We start from the raw sequence: 26,172 nt of genomic DNA, 5'->3' as shown, positions 1-26,172 counted from the left end.
CTTGTGTCAAGCCGGGGTGTGTTTCAGAAGGGACGTTTTCTGAAAACCTCCGCTCCTCTGAGATCCGGCGATCAGACGCAAACACTTATGCTCTTTTAATGTTGTGCAGCCTTTTGGGGTTATTCAATAAAATATCACGGCAACGTCTTCCGGAGAGTCAAGGCTCTACTTTCTCAAAACATGGAGTTTATGTTGTGCGCGCATGTGTGTGTGTGTGTGTGTGTGTGTGTGTGTGTGTGTGTGTGTGTGTGTGTGTGTGTGTGTGTGTGTGTGTGTGTGTGTGTGTAGTCTGTGTGTGATCGTGTAAAGGAAACGTGAGTGCGGAGCTATTAATTAACGGTTTCCGTTCCAGGTTTGTTTTGGCCTGGAAATCTGTGGGAAGCTACGCAGCAGGACTGACAGTGACAGATAAGAGCGCATGGGGCATTTGCGGCGAGATACCGATCTAATTGTCAGACTGTAATCACTCTTATTCCATGATATAATTTCGGTAAAGATTAGCTTTCAAAAGTTCTCATTTAATACAATGAAAACGGTGATCGACAAATTTGATAAACGCGGTACCTGTTATTTTCTATTAATTCGGGGAAGATAAGCGCAAGTTACTGGAAAGTTTCCCTTCGAATTTGAAAAAGAGAACAAATCTGGCATCGCAGCGAGCCGCGTTAGAAACGGATGTCTTGATGTGATGGAGCACGCCTGACTCTGTGTGGCAGTAGTTGGTATAGCACCCTAACAGACCATAAAGGGAAAACAGAAGATTTTGAGGGTGTTTGGAGATGGTAGCCTATTCATTTTGGCTATTGCATCGCATTGTAACATGCAATTTCATACAGCCGCAGAGAACGATGAAAGTACAGCTACAAGTGTTCCCAATAATGAAGACCAAGAAAGTGGCCTATCACCATGTAGCTATAGAGGTCAGTTGAGGTGGAAAACTGTAGAGTAAGAGATGGGTAATCTCCGGTGTGCAGCGATCAATAAATAAATTAAATTAAATAAAAAGATGAATTGATGTTAGTTTTTATTAGTGAAGATCTTGTAATTATTTAATTCTTAGCCCATATTTCACTGGCTTTGACCTGACAAATGAGTATAGTTTGGCTAACATGGGCGGACATTCTGAATCAAGCCTGTTTTATGTGCAGCGTGCATTTGTAACATACCAGGACTCTGACTTGCATGGGACACCTGCAGAAACAAGGTAAGATACCGTGTAGTGTAAATAGATAGGTAATGATGCCAATAAAGCCTGCTTTCTTCTGTCAAGACAAATCCTTTTAAAATATAGCATATCATCTTTTAAATCAATATTTACCTTAATGTTTATTTATGAGAATGTTGCTTTCACTCGATGCTCACTCGTTTCATACAATTTGAGTTTTCATTGACATTATTTAATTAAACGTATGCTGCAGTTCTTATTTACACCAGAAACTCATACACAAGATAAAAAGAATGAAAGGAGCTGATATAAAACCATGGTGTTAATCTTTAACAATCGTGGGAGCCCTAACCAAGAGCCCTCGCTGCGGGACATTGACCACTAGCCACCGTAAGCGAATATTTTCTAGGCTAGGGAATGGGTTATTTTGTTCCGTATAACGGTAGCCGACTATAAATGACAACACGGATCCAAAATGCGTAAAATAAGATCACAAAAAAACAAGAATTCTTCACAAAGTTGAAATTTAATCACCTGACGCTACCCATACCATGGAAATAGAAACGCCGGCGTAAAGTGGACTATTTATCAAAGACACATTTTCCACACGGACCGTAATGCGCGACGGACCAAGCCGAGGTTGTTGAGCGACTTGCCCTTAACCTTGCGTGGAAGAATAACAACGTTTTCTTTCTTGCGTTGATTTTTATTAATTAAGCTATTACAAGACCTGCACCATGTCTCTTGCAGCAGAGGCGTTCGTGTCTCAGATGGCAGGTAAACAGCTGCATTAAGCTAACTAACCTTGTAGCAGCAAGCTCTTAGATTAATCGAGCAAACTAGCATTTAGGGCGACTACAACAAACGGCGGCTCCTGTAATGCTTTGCCTCGGCATTAGTTTGTAATTCAGTCAGTAGCTTGTCTAACGGAGTGGACATAATTTTGCGCCACGGGGGTGTGTCTACCACTTCTTGATATCATGCTAACTGCTACAGTGTCTTCGAACCTGCTATTACTCAGTGGCTAGTGGGTTTATTAGCTAGTTCAGTAGCTAGCCGAGGTGTCTCGCCTCCTGACAGCTCGTGTGTGTGTGTGTGTGTGTGTGTGTGTGTGTGTGTGTGTGTGTGTGTGTTTCTGTTTCTGGTTTTGACAGCTACCGAGCCTTGGCCTGAACATGCCACCCTGTACCAACCGCTGAAAGGTAAGCAAGACAAAACTATAGTTGGACTTAGGGATAAAGGTTTTCAAGACAAGACCCTTACTGAGCAATGTGTATTGTAACGCTGTGTGTGTTTGTGTGTGTATGTGTGCGCGCGCGTGCATGAGAGAATGTTTTGTGTATATGTGAGAGCTGGTATGTTGGTAGTAGAGGAAAGCTAATGAGCTGTCATTAAAAGTTTTATTACCAGTGTGTTCGGAATTTTAATTTTAAATCTTTTTTTTTTTGACCAGAGGATCAGATTCTCCTCTCTGATTGTGCCTCATCTCTGGCAGTACAGGTGAGACTTTGTGTGTGTGTGTGTGTGTGTGTGTGTGTGTGTGTGTGTGTGTGTGTGTGTGTGTGTGTGTGTGTGTGTGGTGGAGGGGTTGAGTGAGAGAGAGAGCACTTGCTCTTGTTCATCTGCCTGTCTGTCTGTATGTGCATCTTTTGTTCATACATATGAAAAATGGTGTTTTATTTCTCAGCTACGCATGCACAGTGCTGTTCTCGGTGAGGATACAGCTTGCATTGCTGAAGTTTCATTAAGTAATTACACTTACACGCACACTCCATCCAGACTTGGTGGTGACGGTAAGGTAGCTTTAGCAACAGTAGAGAAGCCTCCACAAATGGATGGCTTCCCTGCATTTATTGTGAGAATTTTACCATGGCCACTTATGTGCTTCCATAAATAAATGTCGCATGATAATCATGTTTTTATAAACAAAGAAAACAAAGTTTGCTTGAGCAAAACATTGCTTATGTTAGACAGCCAATGCTAACGTTAGGTAGCTGTCTCCAGCCCCTTTTTTTATCAGACAGGTGACCTCATAAAAATGGTCCTAAACATTAGCTCAGCTACAACATTGTGATTGCTAGAAAAATATTGAAGTTATGTCTAAGATTGGTCAGTTTGGTCAAAAAATGGCGCAACTGCCATCTTTAGTGTTACTTTGCCAATTCAAAAATAACGTCAGTGGAATATATCTCTCTATTTGATTATCTCTGCGATGTGTGCATAAGTGTCTGTTTGTTTGATATTGTAATATGAACACACTACACTGATTTTTTTACCTTCCTTTGCAGGCCTATTTAAGGATGTGTGGTCTACCAGTGAAGATTGCTTGCAGAGCTAATGCAGAATACATGTCACCCTCTGGTGAGTAAGCATTGTAAAAAAGGTAATTTTGATTCTCACTACTCATTGGTTCTCACTAATTGGTTCTTTACAACTGTTGAAAAACACTGAATAAATCCTTGACACTGAAACTGTTAATTTGAATGAAAAATAACACTAACACTAATGGGCTAACACCAGTGGGCAGCCGTTGGCACGGCAACTGCTCACTGTTTCTAGTTATAGGGCAGGATCGGTTAAATAAAGAGGATGAGTTTCTCCACGGGGATTAATAAAGGGGCGGCATGGTAGCGTAGTGGCTAGCATAGTTGCCTCACAGCAAGAAGGTTCTGGGTTCGAGCCTCAGGGTAGTCCAACCATGGGGTCGTCCCGGGTCGTCCTCTGTGTGGAGTTTGCATGTTCTCCCCGTGTTGGCGTGGGTTTTCTCCCGGAGTCCAAAGACATGTAGGTCAGGTGATTCGGCTGTGCTAAATTGTCCTTAGATGTGTGTGTGTGTGTGTGTGTGAGAGAGAGAGAGTTGGCCATGTGATGGCCTGGTGGCCTGTCCAGGGTGTCTCCCTGCCTGCCGCCCAATGACTGCTGGGATAGGCTCCAGCATCTCCACAATGCTGAGTGAGGATAAGCGGTTTGGATAATGGATGGATGGATGGATTAATAAAGTGCATCTATAATAAAACAAAATAAACACTCTCAGTGGTACCTACATGTTGCTTAACAGGGCTCAACTTTTATGGTATGGGCAACCAAGATGGAACACTTGGGGCATCCTTTGGACAACTAAAAACATGCTGTTGTCACATAAGCAGTGTTAGCAAAGCACTACTTGAGTTATTCAAAGTTAATGTTTTTTAACTTTTAATTTGTAAGGCAGCTTGGTGTCTTAATAAACAGTAGCTGCTATCACATGTTTGTTCAGCATCAAGCGTTGAGTTTCTGGTTGATTGTGTTATGATCAAAGAGTGTAATTTCAATTTACAGGTTTTCATTTGCTTGAATTTCATGTTGCGCCCCAAGCTTTGATTACTGGTTAAATAAACAAATTATGAACGTATGAAATACATTCAGTCCTCAGATGAGAACATAGCCAAACATAGCACCCAACTTATGCAATTGTTCTCAATAAAACATGCTACCTTATCTACAAAATGTATAGAATCACATCTGAGTTCTACTTGTGAAGCAGCTTTGGGATCTTAACTGTGTTTTTGAATTGAGATGGTTCTGAAATCATCAAGCCTTGTGTTTCAGACACTGAGCTCATCATTTGACTAGTCATTCAACTGTGCTTGTGATGTACACTTTTTTCCCATATATATTATGTATTAACCCTTACTTTGTTGTTTAATTTCATTACAAAACACCTGAGCAACACAGATTATTCCAAAACATTGTTTAGTACTGTAAATGAAGTCCTCACTGTGATGTTTTGGCTCAGTTTTGTGTGAGACAACCTCAACTCTTGAGGGATGACCTCAAAATGAGCTCTCGGTTACCCCAAGTACAATATACATTTTGCCTTAAAATTGACTCCTGCTTAGTAAGTACTTTGGCTTTGTTTCTCTCAATAGGTAAAGTTCCGTTTGTCCATGTAGGGAACCAGGTAGTATCTGAACTAGGACCCATAGTTCAGTTCACTAAAGCTAAGGTAAAACACACACACACACACAAAGACTTGTGATTTGTTTGACCACAATCTTGAGGTCTTCCAAGAAATATGGCTTCCAAATGCAAAAAAAAATGATGTCAAACATTTAAAATGTATCCCTTTAGCAATACACAAGATTTGATATAACAGTCCTTGTTTTATATTCCAAAGTGTGAACATCCATACTGTACCCCAACACAGACAATTGGCTAATGTATTAAAACAATGTACTAACTTGTTGGTGGTTACCATAGAGTACATGCTACACCAACAAGAATTTAGTGGCCCATTTCACAGACAGCATCATTTATCAAATTACTAGCTATTAGAGGGTTGAGCCTGTGTGTGCTGGCATGCCATTTTGGTTTTCAAGCGGGCACCTTCTCTCACTGATGTTTCATGAGTTATGTCCACAACACCTCAAGAGGGCTCAATGGTGAGGCATAAGTAATAGAATAATTTAATTAATTTGGTTACAAAAAAATCCACGATTGCAATTTATTGCCTCAAAGTGTTTGTTTCATGTCTTTATATGCATGTTAAAACATACCTTGGCATGTACAACCATGTATGGCAGCCTAGTGCTCAGATGATCATTACTGTTGTACTTAGATGATGCATTAGATTATTTGAGTCAAGAAAACAGGAAAGCAAAGATGAACAAAAATAAGAGGCAGGAGCCAAAAATCAACAGAAGATGTTGAAAGTTTGGGACCATTTTCCATGTAAGCGCAAAGAAAATGCAGTGGTCTGCAAGCATTGCAAAACTGAGCTTGGTTCCCACAACAGCACAATGTCCTTTCTGTTGAGGTGCTGCAGCATGGACGCTGTGCTGTTGATTGGTGCCTTTCTGTAAACTCAAGGTCACCTTACATTGAAATACATTGAAAGACAGAAGAAATAAAACAGGGACAACATAAGAACATGGACCAAAAAAATGTAAGAAAGCGTCACAAAAAGTGAGAAATAACATTACAGGGGGCAACGGTGGCAGTAGAGTGTAAATTGTGGGCCAGAGTAAATCTTATGTTACATTGTTGCTCTTAAATAAATCCATTTTTTTTATCTAATTAACTCGATTAATCATCAGAATAATCAATAGATTACACTATTGCCAAAATAGTCAGTAGTGACACCCCTACTCAACAGTGCATTCCAGTGTCCTGGAAGCATCCCCCTTTACACCATCTCGCAGTAGACTCAACAAAGCTACCTGCATAGAATATATCTTTCCATGCTAACTTGTATTTAGGCTTAAATTAACAGAGACCATCCAGTGTCATGTCCCAATAGGCTGCCAAAGTTGCTGGCTTGAAATCGCTTGCTCAGCAAATCAGAAACCGAAGTGTGTCAAATCTACACCACCGACACCAAAACTCAGTAAGCAGGCTAAAGGAACAGCTGATATTTGGCTTTAAAAGTTCTTATAAACCTGCTTTGCTTAATATGACAGGAATATAACTTTTGTTAAGAATTAACATCTTTCTAATGACCTATCACAGTATCTGCAGTGGTTTTCTGTCTTTTTGTCCATATGAAAAAGTAGATTTAGATGTTATGGTTGATTGGGGTGTGTGTGTGTGTGTGTGTGTGTGTGTGTGTGTGTGTGTGTGTGTGTGTGTGTGTGTGTGTGTGTGTGTGTGTGTGTGTGTGTGTGTGTGTGTGTGTATTTCTCTATTTCCAGGGTAATTCTCTGAGTGATGGGTTAGATGACATTCAGAGAGCTGAAATGAAAGCTTACATGGAATTGGTGAACAACATGCTGCTCACTGCTGAGGTACACACACACACACACACCATGTCTTGTACACTTAATACACACAACACAACAGGTCAATAAAATGCACTTTCATTAAAGAGGTAAACATGTTCATGCATGTACAGCAAAAACATACATGTCCCACACTTACCACATAAGCAAATACAAACAAAATAGAGATTACACACCTGGTTTGTGATCTGCTGCTTAACGCTAAGACACAAAGACACGAGGGCAAGTATATACAGGCTACCCCCTACATACTGGTTCTCCCACCTTTATCACTATCAATTATCTCATAACTCATCACCACATGGTCACTAGCAGAATCAGAATAACGTCTTTAACAGTTGGTGTGTTCAAAAATTGGTGTATTGACATTGTATAAATATGACCAGGGAAAGCAAGTGCACCCCTTTAATGTGGCACAACTGGAAATGCTGGTGAGATTGTAACAAACACAAACGTCGATTTACCTAGGGCTGTTTTTTTTATTATTATTATTATTATTTTGTATAGCCATGATTACAGGAGTCTGCCACTCCCTGCAGTGAAATGCAATTGAATAATTTGGCGCCATCAATCCAATAAACAATTTCACAGCGGACTGCACTATCCTGACTCATTCATTAATCATGGATCATGAACTATCACTCTAAACTAGCTAGGTAAATCTACACACAAGGGAATATAACAATGAAATGGCATTTATAAATGTAATAAAATATTGATTGATTAAAAATGGAATACCTGCAACCAGTTAAATATTTTCAAACATCCCTGTGACTCCATACTGCCATGCATTGCTGCCCCTGTGCTGTCGATTGACAGAGTAGACTGTAAAGCTGCTTCGTCAACACTAAGAAACACTTGATGTCACAAAGTCAAACACACTCGGTTAACCCAAGTGTCTTTTCCTTTCTACAGTTGTACATTCAGTGGTGTGACGATGCTACAGCTGCTGAGGTCAGACCACGCTGTGTGTGGGATGTTTGTGTATGCATGTGGTGTGTGTTTAATTTCTCATCATACATGCAGCAGTCATCATTCCCAACACCTCAGCCACATTCTAGCTGATCTGAATGTGTGCATGTGTTTGTGGTTTCTATAGATATCTCGTCCCAGATACAGCAGTCCCTATTCGTGGCCGCTGAACCATATACTAGCCTATCAGAAGCAGTGGGAGGTTCGCAAGAAGATGAATGCCATTGGCTGGGGGAACAAAAGCCTGGAACAGGTTAGGAAGCAACTAGTTAAAGAAAGCTGATATTTTTACAAATGACTGTGGTAATCTTATTAGGGCTGTCTAATTAGTGGTCTATAGTTTTGTAGAGTAAGTTTAGTCACAATGATTTTTAAAGTTATTTTCTGTGGGTTGCTAATATAATGCCAAATAATGCAAATTTTCAATTACTTTGCTGTTTTTAAGGGATTCGGCAAGAGTTTAAAATTGTGTCTATTAGCCATCCATCCATCCATTATCCAAACCGCTTATCCTGCTCTCGGGGTCGCAGGGATGCTGGAGCCTATCCCAGCAGTCATTGGGCGGCAGGCGGGGAGACACCCTGGACAGGCCGCCAGGCCATCACAGGGCCACAATGGGGCCTGTTAGCCAATATTAATAATATATTATTAATTAATATAATAATATATTAATATATTATTAATAATATTAGCCCTGTTAATAGGTGACTATTAGCCAGTGGTCTTAAGTTTTGGTTAAAATTACTGTTTCATATACTTTGTTCTAGGTCTACGAGGATGTGAGTCAGTGCTGCCAGGCCCTCTCCCAGAGATTGGGGACACAACCATACTTCTTCAGCAAACAGTATGTAAACTTTCTGTCCATCATTTTGAATGAATGAATGGCTTTATTTGTCATTGCGCAGCTGTACAATGAAATTAAGTGCAACTCCCCAGTGGTCCAAAAGGAAAATAAATAAATAAATAAATATACACAAATAGTCAAAATACAAATAGACACACATTTTACAGCACAGTCAACATATAATGTATGTGTACGTGTAAAATCAGTGTAATATCTGTTACACTAGATAAATAGTCTGTGTATCGCAGTAACCCGAGTCAGCATATTTTTTGCACATGCCAAATGTACAGGTGTTATTGCACAGTTTCACGGTATTATTGCAACCTTAGAGTTTGTTAACAGAGTTCAGTTCTTTAATGGCACTTGGGTAGAAACTGTTTTTTCTTATCGATTTATTTATCTGTACTCCCTGTTATCCTTCCGTTTTTGGACCAGACTAGCAAATCCTAATGAACTGGCTCTTATATTATAGTATGAGGTTAAGTCTTACGAGTAAGGGTTGCCTTGCATTGCAAAAGGGGTTTACCGTGAATTTGAAAAAGCACAGGTCTACCAAAATGATTCTGAGCAGTATTTGGCCACTGCAGTTGGTTTAAGGAGTCAGTCGATTTTTTTCAGTACAGTTGAGGATTTTTAGGAATATGACAAAACCAATGTTTTTTTTTTAGTATAGTTTTTGTTTTTTTACCTGAACTCAGTGTGTCTCGCTTCGTCTCTCTCTGTCCTAGGCCCACAGAGTTGGATGCGTTGGTGTTCGGTCACCTCTTCACTATACTTACCACTAGACTGACTAGCACTGAGTTAGCAGAGAGGATCAAAAACTATAGCAACTTGCTGTCCTTCTGCAGACGCATTGAACAGACCTACTTTGAAGACAAGGGCTCCTGAAGGACGTAGAATCTACTCCTCTCTTTCTCTACCTCTGTCCTCTGAGTCCCTCTCTCTTTCTCCCCCCTCCCTCTCTCTCTCTCTCTCTCTGTCTCTCTCTGTCTATCCCTGCTGTTCTATCATTTTACATTCTATTTCTCCTTCTCTCATTCCCTCACACTGGCACTAGAAAGCCAAAAAAAACCCTGAATGCTTAAATCCATACTCTCATTCTCATTTCCTCCACCCATTTTGCCTGTATATTGTTGCCATGCTGCTTAGAGACTGTAGGAGTCTGGAGGAGGCAGTTTGACCAGGGCTGAAATTGTGTGACGCACATCTCTGGAGAAACGTGGCGCCCTGAGGTTGAACCCTGTCAGGTCAGAGGCGTTGTCTCAGTGCTACCCCCATCCCTGCCAGCTGAACGTGTAAAATGTATTACGTGGCATGGAGTTCTCTACTGTCATCATGAACAAGACAGTGATTCTGCTCCTTCCAAAGTAAGCACAGTCACATTAACTTAGCTCATCCAAGGAATCATGGGTCTTACATAATATCCTCCAGTGAATATATGAAGTCTCACAGTTTTCTCTGAAGTAATATAAATATGAGTGAATTACAAAAAAATATAAAACAATAAAAGTCCACAGGTTAAATGTGTCTGCTCTACATAGTGACATGTGTATAGAACAACATGGGTAAGTAGATCCTTGGTTACCATACTAGTTGTCAAAAACACCAAGAAAGCATGGCCAGCCCCCCTTCATGTGAAGTCTCAGTGCATTGTAAGTGAATGAGATGACTTGTTTGATTCTTCCTGTTGTATAATAGGTAACAAGGCCTTCAGTAGCATTAACATAATTGGACAGCCCGTATACTGAAGATCTGGTAATATGAGGGACATTTTAAAGTTGACACACTGAGCAAAAGGCAGGAGTGTGCTATCAGCCTGAGCTGTTTGAAAATTTGGACCAGTTTCCGAATCCCTGTTCGGTCATTGGGAGTGTCAGCCTCTCAGGTACCTTGGAGCTCAAAAGGAAGCTTCATAGGAGTTACTGTACCGGAGCATTTGAGAGTTTACAGTGGCAGCAAATGTCGGGCCAACAGCCATCTTATCAAACTAGGTGCCCTCACCGCAAGTATGAAATAAATCTGTCAAACTACAGCTTTCTGCAGCCTTAATATATACATGCTTGTGCAAGGGATTATGGTTTTACTGGCAGTCTGTCGTCTTGCCTCGGTCATAACCTATCATCCAAGCCTGCCATGAATCTCCTTGATAGTTTGTGCTCTGTTCCACGGGAACCAGAGTGCTTTCTTTAAGTACCTCTGAATGAAATTACAAACGCACCCCACAAAATCACTCTCTGCATGGGAAAGGCCACAGGGATGGATTGTAGAGCTAAAATGGCCACCAGTGAGAAGTGCCAGGGCTCTGCTGGGATAGGGTTCAACATCACAGGCCATGTGGTTTTGCACCGTGTCACCATAAAGACCAATAGGAATTGTTGAGGTAGTGTTTCTGGTTGCTTCCTGAAACCTTAGAGCTTGTTTTTCATCTGTATAGAAAACAGTACAACAGCGTAACATTATGATGATATAATCACCTCATCCATTGTTTTTCCATTGTTGTTTTCTTGGTGTGAATGGAAAGTGCCTGCTCAATAAAAGTTGGGGAAACTAATCTGACGTTCTTATTATTCTTGCTGACATCATATTCAGTGGCAATACCTTTTATAAAATATTTGACCTTGACTTAAAAGGGAAACAAGGTGTTGGTAGTAAGGATCCATCCATTATCCAAACCACTTATCCTACTCAGGGTCGCGGGATGCTGGCGCCTATCCCAGCAGTCATTGGGCAGCAGGCAGGGAGACAACCCCCCCACACCCACACCTACACCTACACCTAGGGACAATTTAGTACAGCCGATTCACCTGACCTACATGTCTTTGGACTGTGGGAGGAAACCAGAGCACCCGGAGGAAACCCACGCGGACACGGGGAGAACATGCAAACTCCACACAGAGGATAACCCCGAGACGACCCCCAAGGTTGGACTACCCCGGGGCTCAAACCCAGGACCTTCTTGCTGTGAGGCGACTGCGCTAACCACTGCGCCACCGTGCTGCCCTGGTAATAGGGATATAAGTGTTATAATGTGACATCAATGTACTTCTACTACACATACATTTAGTAATGATCCCATAACAATACTAATAACCTTTGGAAAGGGACAGTCAGTGTTATTGAAGGAACCCAGCAGTCAGCCACAAGGAACAATTGTTTTACACACCAGGCTTGGTGCATAACCTTAATTAAACACAGACTAGACATGTTGTGTGGTGCGCTGTCATACTATTTGTTTTAATGGTGCAGGGAACCACAGTTGAGATAGGAGTCTGAGGGGGCATTGCACCGGATGGTCGAAAGACTTGGTTCTCACACTGTGCTATTTGTGTGTGTGCACATGTTTACTTATGTGTGTATGCCCCCAGGTCTCAGACAAACTCAGTGTACACGACAATGTCTGATCACCTCTGATTGCCTTCCAGTTAAGGGGTTGTGTGGGGCTGTGTCTGAGATTGTGTGTGTGTGTGTGTGTGTGTTCGCGAGAGAGAGAGAGAAATAGCTAGGCCGAGTGAGCATTTGGCTTCCAGGTTTCCGATGGGGGCAGGATTTGACCTCTGAACTTCCAGAAGTGGGGACATCATGAGTGATGACCTACGGGGAGGTCAAGCGCTGCAAGGTTAGAGGACGTCACCCAGGCAAAAAGAAAGACGGCGAGACAGACAGAGATGGACAGATACACAAACAGATGTTTGCTCCTCGCTGAGAAACGAGTTGCATCTCCGGTGTCTGGATGTTGGAGGGCCATCAATCACTGATGGACAATTTGTCAAGTTCGTTACCTTCGGTTTACCGAAAATAACATATTGACTGATGCAAATCATCAGAACAAACGCATGCTTTGTTTTTGTCAAGGTCTCAGTACATTTCCCATACATGATAGGGCATCTTCAGTGGGGGCTCTTCCTTCTTGATATTAGGCAAGCACCCTATAAAGGTCTGGATACCTTTCATGCTAAAAATCAGAAATTACTTAAATCTAAAATTATTAGTGCGCTTCTAATTGAAGTAAATGTACTCATGAGGGGTTTTTTTTGTTTCTTCCCTGGGATGGTATTTTGAGGTCACCGTGGACGTGAATTGAACTAAATCACCATTCTTCCCCCTGGGATCAGCATGGGGATGAGTAGCCGGATGGATGACTGGATACGGATAAACAGATGGGGAGTGAAGGAGCATGTATAGAGATCCATTTTAATGCAATGAATGGAAGAATTATGTTGCATTTGGGGACTTCAATACGTGTACCTCCTAAAGGACAATCCATATGGAGTCACAAATGATGTGTGCACATTTTTATAACACACACTTGCGTTTTCACTTAAACCCTGACGTCCTCCTGCTTGCTGCTCCATATGACAAAAAAAAAAAATTTGGAAGAAATTTTGCAGTGTGACGTTTCTTACAATCTTATTAAATCCTGCAGCATGGTTGACTTTTTCCACATTCGTTGATCATAATTTTACAATTTTAACTTACTAATTACACATTAGTGAATTTTCCCATGTTCATACATCAGATCTGTAGGAATATCTATCCAAGACTTGCTTGGTAATTTCCAATCATCTGTGTAATGTTTTTAAGATGCAAACTGATCTTTTAATTGGATAGGCTATGGTATCAGTGGTGAATTAATTTAAAGCGCTTTGAGTGGCTATGGAGCTAGAAAAGCATTATATAAAATGCAGCTTGATTGATTGATTGATTGATTGATTGATTGATTGATTGATTGACTCAAAGTCTCCATATTCACACAATCAAATCAAAATCAGATCAATTCAATTTTATTTGTATAGCCCAATATCACAAATTACAAATTTGTCTCAGTGGGCTTAACAGCAGCACAACATCCTTCTCTACGTTGTCCCGTCCAGTCACCCGGCCACAAACTTGTCATTTGAACCAGGTCCCTCCTATTTCCTCTAAAGCCCATAGTTACACGTCAGCTGAGTAGCAAAGTGGGCCTGTGTTAACGAGCTGCATTCTGATCTGCAAATGTGCAACTAACACAGCCACTTCTCTTGAGATGGCGGGTTTTGCCCTGCAGATGTGCTCTGATGGGAAACGGAGAAGACTGATAAACACGTAGAGTCATCCACATGTGTGTATATCTTTAATACACACAGTGAATCTACAAATACACGTGTTAGGATCACTCACTGGAAGCTTTGCCTTGAAAATTTGCACCGGTTGTTTTGAGCTTATTTGCATATGAGCTTGCAAAACACAAATTACAGAATATTGCCTTTAGATTGTAATTTAGGTGCCTTGTTTCACCTGTTAGAGCAAACGTCAATTTTTGCATATCATTTTGTGACAAATGGAACTTGTAGTAGAGTGTCAGCTAAGAGTTTCATTGGGAGTGATGAGGAAGGACAGGATTAGGAACGAGTATATTAGAGGGACAGCTCAAGCTGGACGGTTTGGAGACAAAGCAAGAGAGGCAATATTGAGATGGCTTGGACATGTGTGGAGGAGAGATGCTGGGTATATTGGGAGAAGGATGCTGAATATGGAGCTGCCAGGGAAGAGTAAAAGAGGAAGGCCAAAGAGGAGGTTCATGGATGTGGTGAGGGAAGACATGCAGGTGGCTGGCGTGCCAGAGGAAGATGCAGAGGACAGGAAGAGATGGAAATGGATGATCCGCTGTGGTGACCCCTAATGGTAGCAGCAGCAGCAGCAGCAGTAGCAGTAGCAGTAGCAGTAGTAGTACTAGCAGCAGTAGTAGTAGTAGAGTGTCATAGTAGCAAATGGGTGATCTACTTCTTAAATGGTCAGTATATGTATATTTTTCAGTCCCAACGGGATGTCTTAGCTGAGAGAACAACAACAGACATGATCCAGGCAAGCTTGACTATGAAGATATGATCAGCCTCCGGTGGTTAAATGTGGTGTCCCTTTGGTCAAAGGGTCCTTTACCGTCGCATTTGGGGTGGCTGATGGTTCGGCCCAATCCCAATGTCACACTCACGGACGGTGAGGCGCGTTCCCGCTTAATCCGCGGCGCTCTCAGGGCTGTCCTACCGTCAACATGTCACGTCTATGACGACTCCCTCCCAGACGTTTTGGTAGCGTAGCGGTCTATTCCGTTGCGTACCAACACGGGGGTCAGTGGTTCGAATCCCCGTGTTACCTCCGGCATGGTCAGGCGTCTCTACAGCCACAGCTGGCCGTGTCTGCGGTTGAGAAGTCGGATGTATTTGTCCTGGTCGCCGCACTAGCGCCTCTTCTGGTCGGTGGGCAGAGAGGGGGTGGAGCAGCGACCGGGACGGCTCCAAAAGAGCGGGGTAATTGGCCAGATGCAATTGGGGGGGAAAACAGGGGGAGGAATAAAAAAAAAAAAGGTTTTGAGCCCTTTATGCACACTTCCCATAAATCCGCATTTCTGCAGACTTTGCCTGAGGGGATTACCCATAGTTCATAGCGTTGTGACGTTAAACACGAGGTTACCAGGGGAAGCTCAGAAGCGTAAAAACAAAACAAAACAAACAAGCACGGGAGGACACGTGGGTGTTCAGCCTGGCATATACCCAAATTTACAAAGAAACACCCCATTAACGAGGATTTAAGATGGTACATTAACACACACATAAAAAACCAGAGGAACGCAAACACATGCTACATCCACTTTATTCATCAACAGTTTCTTTTAATTTTTGCTAAATGGTGCTGTTTTGACAAAAACGAGTAAATTGCTTATTTGATGATGACCTCTCGTCCGCTCCGTAAGGAGAGGCAGGTGTAGTGAATCACACAATAACAACGTCACTCCTGGGAGACGTTCAACTCAGCCAGTCGGCCCCTTAAGTGCCCTGGCCTTGAAGAAAGTAGGAAACGTAAAATAAAAAAGTCCCAAACCCACAATAGTACAAAACATGTTTTGGCGTCGTCAAGGTAACGTGATATGTCGCAAAGTGCTGTCCCATTACGTTTTAAACCATTTCGAGCCCTTGCAGCCTCTCACGCTCGAGCACTTACCGGGTGACGTCAATGAAATCCGTGAGGGTTCAGGGTTTCGGCCTTAGGGGGGACGTTGCAGTTCAGAAATGACCTCAGTTAAAAGAAGTCAGCTGGTGGCAGGGCCTTTTCCTATCGGGCCCCGTTCTTGTGGAATAACCTGCCTGCTGCCGTAAGACAACCAGAGTCTGCTGAGTCCTTTAAATCCAAACCTAAAACTCATCTTTCTGCCTTAGCCTACTGTAATGATCTGTGCCCTCTGGCTATGTTAACTTATAACATTAATAAAGCAAGGACGACTTCTCTCGTGCTGGGTGTTTATTCACCGACCGTATTCCCACTGACGTTGTTACGTACATCACGTGACTTTGTTGTGGCGCTACGGAAAGCCGTAAGGGACATTAGCAAATCAAATATTACTAGCAAATATTACATCTCCCTTTTTCTGAAAAGTGCTGCTTTCTCTGCAGAGATACAGACCACGTTGAGCACGTTTATAAACGAATACAATCTTAATAAGAAAGAATATGAAAATGGAACTCTTATATAACTGGACTGCAACAAAGTAGTGTAAAACATTTCCTTCCCTGTCTAAATGTGACACCGTAATAACATTTCATCTTTTTTTTTTTTTTTTTTTTTTTACATTCATAAGTCAAGGATTTGTCTTGGTTTGACCGTGCGACCTGACCTCGTGGTGTAACCAGGCTGTGTGTCTGGTTGTCGCTGATTGTTCGTGTCTGGAGGTTCAGCATGCTCTTGCTGATGGGCTTGTGTGTTGTTGTTAGCGCTGGTAACAGTCTGCTGTGAAGTGTGTGTGTGTGTAGTGTGAGTGTTCACTCTGCTTTGTCGCAGGTGTTGACGGTTGCGTTGGTAGATCTGACCTTCTTTGGTTTGGATGTGGTAGCTCCTCTCTGTGTTCGCTGGTCTTTCCACAGTTGCAGGTCTCCAGGATCCATCCTCCTGCCGGAAGCGGATTGGTGTGCCTGCGGGCAGGTGGGGCAGAGGTTTGGCTGTTCGGTTGTAGTATGCCTGCTGGCGCTGTTGACATACCTCTCTCCTTTTGTGAACATCCTCCTGACTGGCGATCTGTGGCTGCAGGTGTTTTGCTGTTGATGGGAGAATGGACCGCAGCCTCCGACTCATCAGTAGCTGTGCCGGTGATTTCAGGTTGTCCACCGGTGTGTTGCGATACTCCAGTAAGCTCATGTAGGGGTCTTTGTTCTCAGCTTTGGCTTTGTCCAGGATGCGTTTGGCCGTCTGGACAGTCTTCTCGGAGAGGCCGTTGCTCTGTGGGTAGTGGGGGCTTGTGGTGGTGTGTGAGAAACCCCATGTCTGTGAGAAGTTGCGGAACTCACCAGAGCTGTAGCACGGACCGTTGTCGCTGATGATAGTCTCGGGGATTCCGTGTCGAGCCATTGCTGCTTTCAGCTTCATGATGACGGCAGATGAGGTGCAGCTGTAAAGTCTTTCTAGCTCGAAGAATCTGGAGTAGTAGTCCACAGTGACTATGAAGTCCTGTGAGTTCCATGTGAATAGGTCTGTGCCTATCACTTGCCACGGCCGCTCGGGTATGGCGTGTGACATCATTGGTTCCTTTGCATTTGCGCTGCGCCGTTCTTGGCATATGCTGCAGTCTGCTACCGCATCCTCGATCTGTTTCCCCATGCCAGGCCAGAACAGTAAGTCTCTTGCTCGGCATTTGCTTTTTTCCACGCCAAGGTGGCTGGCATGGATGCGCTGTATCATGTCCTTGCGAAGCTTTTGGGGGACAATGATTCTCTCACCTTTGAACAGGATACCGTCCATTTCTGAGATTTCTGCTCTGTGGTTCCAGTATTCCTGGATGCTGGGCGGGCACTTTTTCTTTGTGTCTGGCCAGCCAGTGAGTGTGGCTCGTCTGAGTGCGGTGAGCTGTGGATCTTGCGCTGTTTCCTGCTTGATTTCTGTGAGTCTTGTGTCGCTCACAGGGATGTTGCTGAGGACTGTGTGCACTTGGGCCTCCATCCCTTCCTGTAGGTCACTGTCGTGGTGTTCTATTGACTTGCGTGACAGTGTGTCGGCCACCGGTATGTCCTTACCGGGGCGGTGGATGATTTGGATGTCGTATTTTTGGAGCGCCAGGATCATCCGTTGCAGCCGGGGTGGTGCTGCTGCCAGTGGCTTTTTTAGTATTGCCTCCAGAGGCTTGTGGTCTGACTCCACAATCACTTTTCGTCCATACATGTACTCGTGGAACCTCTTGCAGCCGAAGACCACAGCGTAGAGCTCCTTCTCTATCTGTGCGTAGTTTTCTTCAGTGCTGTTGAGTGACTTGGACGCATAGGCAATTGGTTTGCCATCTTGGAGCATGACAGCCCCAAGGCCACTTTTGGATGCATCCACTTGGAGTCGCAGCTCTTTCTGCGGGTCGAAATATGAGAGTACTGGACCTGGGTGCTGTGTAATGAGATTCTTCATCTCTTGGAACGCCTTGTCGTGGACTGCATCCCACACAAACTCACTGTCCTGTTTCAGAAGCTGTCTGAGGGGTGAGTTTATCTGTGAGAGGTGTGGAGCGAATCTGGCGAGGTAGTTGATCATGCCGAGGACTGTCTCCAGCTCTGCTTTGTTCTGTGGGGGTTGCATGTCCTTGACCGCCTTCACCTTGTGTGGGTCTGGTTTGATGCCTTCGTGTGAGAGCGTGTGGCCGAAGTAGCTTACCTCGGACACGCATATGTGACACTTGTCGGGGTTGAGCCGCACCCCTCGCTCCCTTGTGCGCTTCAGCATCGCTCTGAGACGCTGGTCATGTTCCTCTTTAGTCTTGCCGAACACTAGTATATCGTCCACTATGGCCGTCACACCGTCCAATCCTTCATATGTTTCATCCACGCGTCTCTGGAACTCGTCTTGAGCGGACACGATTCCGAATGGCAGTCTGAGGAAACGATACCTGCCAAACACTGTGTTAAATGTCGTCAACATTGAGGATTCAGTGCTCAGTTTGATGGCCCAATAGCCTGACCGCGCGTCTAACACGCTAAAGTACTCAGCTCCAGCAAGCTTTGTGGTGGCGTCCTCCAGCGTGGGGAGGGGGTAGTGAGGTCGTTGTATCACTTTGTTAAGAGCTCTGGGGTCTAAACACACTCTAAGTTTGCCTGTCTTTGGCTTCTCAACAATGACGAGTGCGTTCACCCATTCTGTGGGTTCTGTTACCTTACAGATTATGCCGCCTTTCTCCATGCTGTCAAGCTCGTCCCTCAGTTTGCTGCGTAGGGCGATGGGGATTCTGCGTGGCGGGCAGACGACCGGCGTTGCATCTGGTGTGACGCGGAAGGTGCACTCGCCTGGGAACTCTCCTATTCCTTGGAAAACATCTGCATACTCATCCATTATGCTCTGTGATGTGACATTGTTTTCCTCGCTCACAGCCATCACTATTTTTACCAAGTTTAGGTCACGGCATGTTTTCATTGCCATGACTGGTGGGGCGTTTGTGTCAATGACGTAAAAGTCCAGCATAATTGCATTGTCTCTGTACTTACATTTGAGTTTGCATGTGCCTTTCACGCTCAGCGCGCCTCCTCCATATTCAGTGAGTCTGTGTATTGCTGGTTTCAGTGTCACATTTTTGAACAGCGCCTGGAACAGGTTGGTGGGAATAGTATTGGCCTGTGCCCCAGTGTCTAGTTTAAACTTTACCTTCTGTGGAGGTGTGCCAATTCCAACCTCTACGTAAGCCTGCTCGTTGCTTTTTCCGTTGTTCTCTATTGAGATGCAGTCTATGTACAGCTCTGTCTGTTCTCCCACAGCGGTGCTCTCCACTGTAATGTTGTCGAAGTACAGTTCTTCCTGCTCTCTGTCAGTGGTGTACTCTTCTGGGTTCTCTCCGACGGCATGTACTGTGCCGCGGTAGTACTTTGTCTGTCCCTGGGAGCTAGACTTGCATACTTTAGCAAAATGATTGAGCTTCTTGCATTTAATGCATTGTTTACCCTTAGCTGGGCAAGTGGCTTTAGCGCCGTGTAGCCCTCCACAATAGCTACACGCCCTAGCGGCGGTGCTAACGTCCCTTTGTCTGAAGTTAGCGTTAGCTGCTTTGGGTGCGTTCGGTTTGTAAGTCTTTCTGCCTATTGCGTGCACCGTTTCATGTGTGCTGCCCTGGCCCATAAACGTTAGCTGTTGCTTTGCTAGCTCGTGTGAGCGGGCTACATCTATGGCTTTTTCTAGCGTTAGCTCAGCTCCCTGGCTAAGTAGCTTTTCTCTCACTCTGGGTGAGTTGGTGGCAAACACGATGCGGTCCCTGACCATCTCGTCGGCATTTGGGTAGCCACAGTCTTTGACTAGGAGCTTTAGCTCAGTTATAAATTGTTCTAAGGATTCACTCTCTCCCTGCATCTTTTCATGAAATTTATATCTGGCATAAATCGGGTTTGCTTTGGGGGTGATGTACTCAGTGTACTTATCGTAGTACGTTTCTAGCTTCTTGGCTTGTTCTCCGCTGAGTGTCCAAGTGTTGTGCACATCTCGCCCTTTTTCCCCTATCCAGAGCAGGAGGTAGCTGCATTTCTCCTCTTCGTTCTTCCCGCGCAGGGGGCCCTTGAACATTAGCTCCGTTGTTTGTCGAAATCGTCTCCATGCTTCAGGTAAGTTCGCCGATTCCCAGTCCATCCGTGGAGCTGGAACGCCGTACGAATCCATATTGGGTATTTAAACTCCGCTACTCTGACACCATGTAATGATCTGTGCCCTCTGGCTATGTTAACTTATAACATTAATAAAGCAAGGACGACTTCTCTCGTGCTGGGTGTTTATTCACCGACCGTATTCCCACTGACGTTGTTACGTACATCACGTGACTTTGTTGTGGCGCTACGGAAAGCCGTAAGGGACATTAGCAAATCAAATATTACTAGCAAATATTACACCTACAATTTGTAGCCTTTAATTTGAGTGCTTCACAACCTGTACTGCATGGCGGACAGAGGTGTAAAAACCAGGTCCAGACAGCAAAAGTCCAAACCATGTATTTGCTCCACTCATGCGCTACACCAGCAGATTCTAGTCAACACCAGAGCCCTAGAAAGAGAGAGTTGCGTCAACTCCGTAGACGTCAATGGGCCAATTATTTAACAGCAATGGCGGATCATGGGAGCCCCGGATAGTTCCGAACAGTGCGACCCGGGGCAATAGGATTTCTATGGCGAAGGTATGTTTCTCGCATTAATCAAAGGTTAACTTACAGGTAAGAAGCTACAGTTGACATTTTAATGATGACCATTTTACAAGCACGTTTGAATCAAATTAACGATGTAATTTAAAGCGTGACAGCTCGTCAATTCCTACACATGCGCATAGAATGTGTGTCACGTTGGACTATATCTATATCTATATATAAATGTAAAAATCTGAAAATATTGGTTAGTAGTTACCAGAAATCGCGGCTAAGCAGTTCATTTAAATGACCCGCCAAGCTTCGTTTGGAATTATTCGGCGGCTACGTGAACCACGTGACCCTCTCGCGTTCTGACCCCTCTGACGCAACTCTCTCTTTCTAGGGCTCTGGTCAACGCCACTCCTCAAGTAGGTAGGGAGGGAAAACTAGCCAATTAAATCAGCTGGTTTAGTAACATGGTTGGAGCAAATACATGGTTGGACATTTACTTTCTGGACCTGGTTTTTACACCTCTGCGCGGGTCGGTTTCTGTCTCAATGAATTTAGCAAGCACTGTTCTGCCGACGAGATTATAGCGTATAGATTATTGACTATTGCAAACTGTTCTCTCCTCTCACATGTCTTTTCTAGGGTTGCCAACTCCTTGAAATGGAAATAAGGGACAGGGGACAGGGACGGGGGTCGGATGGACGGGGCGGCGCGGGCATAACAAATATAATGTGCCTTACATTACACTACACACACACACATTGTTTTTTCCCTTTATCAGTATATATAATTTATATGCATATATAATAAGGAACGAGTCCTTATTTTGAGGAACAGTTGGCAACCCTAGTCTTCTCTCTCTCTCTCTCTCTCTCTCTCTCTCTCTCTCTCTCTCTCTCTCTCTCTCTCTCTCTCTCTCTCTCTCTCTCTCTCTCTCTCTCTCTCTCTCTCTCTCTCTCTCTCTCTCTCTCGCTCTCTCTAAGATGTCTTCTCCTGTGTGTATGAATGGTGTGATGTGAGTCTCCCGTGTATGCACATGTAGTCTCTCCTCCTCCCAGGTCTCCACGGTGACGGGGTCACCACCTGAACACTACTTGGCATCCCCCTTATCACATCTTTTTATATATCTTTTAAATCCATGCAATTTTGTCATCCTGTTTCAATTTTATATCCTTCTCTCACTCCGATCTGTGACTAATTTTTTTTCCTCGTCCCTTCTCCTGTGTATGTGAATGGTGTGATGTGAGCCTCCCCGGTGTGCATGTATAATCTGTCCTCCTGTCAGGTCTACATGGTGATGCTGGTCGCGTGGCTCAGGTCCTAAGCTTCTCCGGTGGCATCTGGACACTGCTTGGCATCCCCCTCATCATATTCTTCATATATTTTATAATTCCATTATAATTCTGTTATCCTCGTTCAGTGTCGTATTCTGTAAATTGTGTACAAACAACATCCATTGCACATCTGTCTTGGGAGAGAGAGAGCCCTCCTCTGTTGCTCTCCCTGGGGTTTCTTCCTATTTCCAATTAAATTTAATGCAATTTATTGTCAAACTATGTGCAGGCACATGTTAAAAATGAAATGAGGGCTTCGCCAAACCGTGCAAGACAGACATAGATGAACAGCAAACGTAGTATAAGATATATGCAGATGAAGACTAAAAGCTATAGATAAAAAAAAGAGCACGAGTATAAACATCTTTACAGACATTCGGTGGGTAGCCAGGTTCAGGTGGGTAACAGCTTGGGGAGAGAAGCTGTTTTTGAGCCTGGTAGTGCGAGCTCTGAGACCTGTTCAAGGGCTTTTAGGTAGTTGTTCCTTATCTGATGCGAGGGCCTAAGGATAGGATGCTGTATTGCTGAGAAGCCCACCGAGGCAAATTTGTAATTTGTGCTATTGGGCTATATAAATATATTGACTTGACTTTGACTTCAGAGAGAGGCCAGCGGAGGCTGTAATTACACAAATAATCCACAAGATGGCAGCAGTACAACGCCAGTTTCTGTTGCAGCGCCGATCTGCTCGCAGAATGCAGCGCCTTGAGACCAACTGTCGCCTCTAGTTGCTGTACGGAGCAATATAGTGTAGACTGTTAAGTGCCAGGAGGATTGCCCTGACTTGCACATTGGGGAAATTAAACAGATGCTGGCGAAGAGAATGGCACAACACAAGAGAGCTAACGCGTCAGGCCGGGACTCCACAGTCTACACCCATCTACAGGCCAGCGGCCACTCTTGCAAGGATGAGGATGTGCACATCCTTGATAAGGAGAAACGCTGGTTTGAACGGGGAGTCAAAGAGGCCGTCTATGTTAAGAGGAAACGACCATCCCTGAACCGAGGGGGGCTAAGGGTACATCTGTCGCCATCTTACAATTCTGTGATTGCAAACATTCCCAAATCCTCTGTGAATAGTACACATGGCCATTGAAAGTGTAGTTAATAGTCACGCCCATATTTTCATATGGAACTGGTCGTTGGTTTCGGTCATTATGCCTCTGCATTGTTTATCAGGGTGGGGATACCTGACGTCAGTTTAGACTGAAGAGGTCATGCAGATGTGATGAAACGTATCTGTCAATAAACGTTGTATCCGGATGAACTGACTCAACTTTCTGTGATTTTCATACCTGGATTATTGAGCATGCATAAAGACATGTCGCCACGATGAAACAACATGCTTAAGTACATGAGAAATTGAGGAAATGATGACTGCAGTAGTTTCACACAAATGAAAAAAAAATAGGTGCTGATAATTTTTCTTACATGTCTGCACAGAACCAAGTGCCAGCCATTTGATAGGTTGTGACAGATTTTTTTTTTCTGTTTTTCTATTTGACACAGACTGCTGATTTGTTGAATATGCATTAGTTAGTTATGTAGCTACGAGTAATTAAACCCTAAGCAAGGACACATAGTGTCAAAGATGTGAAGCGCTCCTGGTATTGTGTCCCAGCAAATGAGACTTGGTGAATTCGCATTCAGTGGACTTAGGCCATGTGTGCTCTCAGCCCAGTGCAGGGGACCTGACCTCTTTTTAGAGCTTAGTGCGCCGTGAGCGCTCTTCCTCTTTACAAAGTTTAGACAGTTTCAACTTTTGCTGAAGCACACAGCTTATCAATGTCACTTCTAGTAACCCACCTATAAGGATGATGATGGCTGATGGCTAACTAGCATTCGTTAATAGCTACTACTCTGATGGGTTGCTTTTGTCTATGTCCTTTCTAGTGAGAGTGCTGCCGGATTTATTTATTTATTTATGTATGGGGGGGGGCAGTAAAAATTGTCTGAATCTAACAAACTGTGGGTTTTATCAAAAGCAACCTTGCACTGCATTCAGAAATGATGCTGTGTTCATCCCTTTTCCAGTGAAACAGAAAAAGAAAGCATTCATTATACTGGGCGCGGTGTAACTGGGGCTTGCTGTGCAGAGAGCAGGGAAATGAAAAAGGCTAATTTGTCAGTGTATCGTTGTAAAATACTGTTATAATGAATAATCCCACAGGTATGAGGGTAAATAAAGCATGGTGGCAAGACTGTGTGCTGACTGAGTGACAGCAAGATTACTATTTATCCATGATAGCTGAATAAATAGACCCCATTCCCTTCCTTGTATAACAAAAAACCCCTGCAGGACCCATCCCTCAGCCAGGGTCTCCAGTCTATGCTACTCGCTCTCTGGGAAGGTGATGGTCAGAATAAAGCAACATGGTGTTTGATTGTTTAATTTTGATATCATGCTGAAGTTGAACTAGTGCGTGAGAGAGAGTTGGATAGTGCATGCAAGAGAGGAAAGTGTGTGAGAAAGTGTGTGAGAAAGAGTTTGATAGTTCATGAGAGAGGGTTTGATAGTGAATGAGGGAGGGCTGGATAGTGTGTGTGTGTGTGTGTGTGAGAGTTTGATAGTGTGTGAGAGAGAGTTTGGTAGTGAATGAGAGAGGGTTTGATTTTGCTTGGGAGAGGGTTTGATAGCGCGTGGCAGAGAGTTGGATAGTGCATGTGAGAGTTTGATCGTGTATGAGAGAGAGTTTGATAGTGAAAGAGAGGGTTTGATAGTGCATGAGAGAGAGTTTGAAGTGTGTGAGAGAGGTCTGACAGTGAACGAGAGAGGGTTCGATAGTGTATGAATGTTTAATAGTGTGAGAGGGTTTGATTGTGCTTGTGAGGGGTTTGATAGTATACGAGAGAGAGTTTGATAGTGCGCGAGAGAGAGTTGGATAGTGTGTGAGAGAGAGTTGGATAGTGTGTGTGAGAGGGTTTGATAGCGTTTGTGAGAGGTTTGCTCATGTATGAAAGAGTGTGTCAAAGTCAAAGTATCTTTATTTTCCCTTACAGGGAAATTAGTTTGCAGCCAGTATATATATAAAACTCTCACACAAAACAAAACATACAAACACCAAGGTAGAACTGACACATGATGGACAACAAAAAACAACAGGACATAGCGGGCAAGGAGAACCAAAGGAGTTCAAATATACAGACCATGGAAACAAGCGATCTGGAGACAACGGATGAATACTATCTACCGTTTAACAATTGAATGGCAGTGGGGACAAAAGAAGCCTTGTATCTCTTAGTCCTAATATAGGGCATCCTCAACCGACGACCCGAGGGTAACAGCTCAAACTCTGGCCGAAGTGGGTGATCTTGGCACTCCAGAAGGGAAGTAGCCTTTCTGAAAACCTTCCTATTATAAAGGTCTGTAAGCTGGGCTTGACTTCTCCCTGAAATCTTACTAGCCGATTTGATGAGTCTACCGAGCCTTAGTGCATGTGAGAAAGCTTGATAGTGCGTGAGAGAGGGTTTAATAGTGCGTGAGAGAGGGTTTAATAGTGAATGAGAGAGGGTTTGATAGTACATGAGAGAGGGTTTCATAGTGAGTGAGAGGGTTTGATAGTGAATGAGAGAGTTTGATAGTGTGTGAGAGTTTGATAATGCGTGAGAAAAATTTGTGGTGCATGAGAGAGGGTTTGATAGTGTGAGAGAGAGGGTTCAATAATGTGTGTGCAAAGTTTGATAGTGTGTGAGAAAGGTTTGATAGTGCGTGAGAGAAGCTCGATACTGTGTGTGTGAGAGGGGTTGATAGTGCGTGCAGTGGCGCCCCCAGAAATTTTTCATAGGGGTGGCCAAATGGGGCCCCTGAAAATCTTGGGGTGGCCCACCAAAACCAAAAGCCATGACTGCCTTTCAGGAAGTCTATCATGCTATTGCAGTATTCTGTATAGGCTAGCTGAAAACTGTCAAGTTAAGGAATCGCACACTGAAAAACGTTGGCTTCTTATTTTTCACAGTTAATGTTACTGAATAGACTAATACGGTACAGTTAATATTTTGAG

The 26,172-nt window shown here is 43.7% G+C and overlaps 1 protein-coding gene across 1 annotated transcript; it reads left to right on the top strand.

Annotated features, from left to right (window-relative positions):
• Window positions 1-1,805: 1,805 nt before the first annotated feature.
• mtx2 (metaxin 2) lies at window positions 1,806-11,288 on the top strand. The gene is made up of 10 exons (XM_056291950.1): window positions 1,806-1,942; window positions 2,320-2,367; window positions 2,619-2,665; window positions 3,454-3,526; window positions 5,074-5,150; window positions 6,835-6,927; window positions 7,837-7,875; window positions 8,021-8,146; window positions 8,661-8,737; window positions 9,466-11,288. Exons 1-10 carry the CDS (start codon window positions 1,903-1,905, stop codon window positions 9,623-9,625), a joined length of 780 nt encoding a protein of 259 aa, XP_056147925.1. The 5' UTR covers window positions 1,806-1,902; the 3' UTR covers window positions 9,626-11,288.
• Window positions 11,289-26,172: the final 14,884 nt, after the last annotated feature.

The sequence above is a fragment of the Lampris incognitus genome, chromosome 13, assembly GCF_029633865.1.
Source record: "Lampris incognitus isolate fLamInc1 chromosome 13, fLamInc1.hap2, whole genome shotgun sequence".
Taxonomy (NCBI): domain Eukaryota; kingdom Metazoa; phylum Chordata; class Actinopteri; order Lampriformes; family Lampridae; genus Lampris; species Lampris incognitus.
The sequence above is the reverse complement of the archived record's forward strand: the minus strand, read 5'-3'. Positions and strand labels throughout refer to the sequence as shown.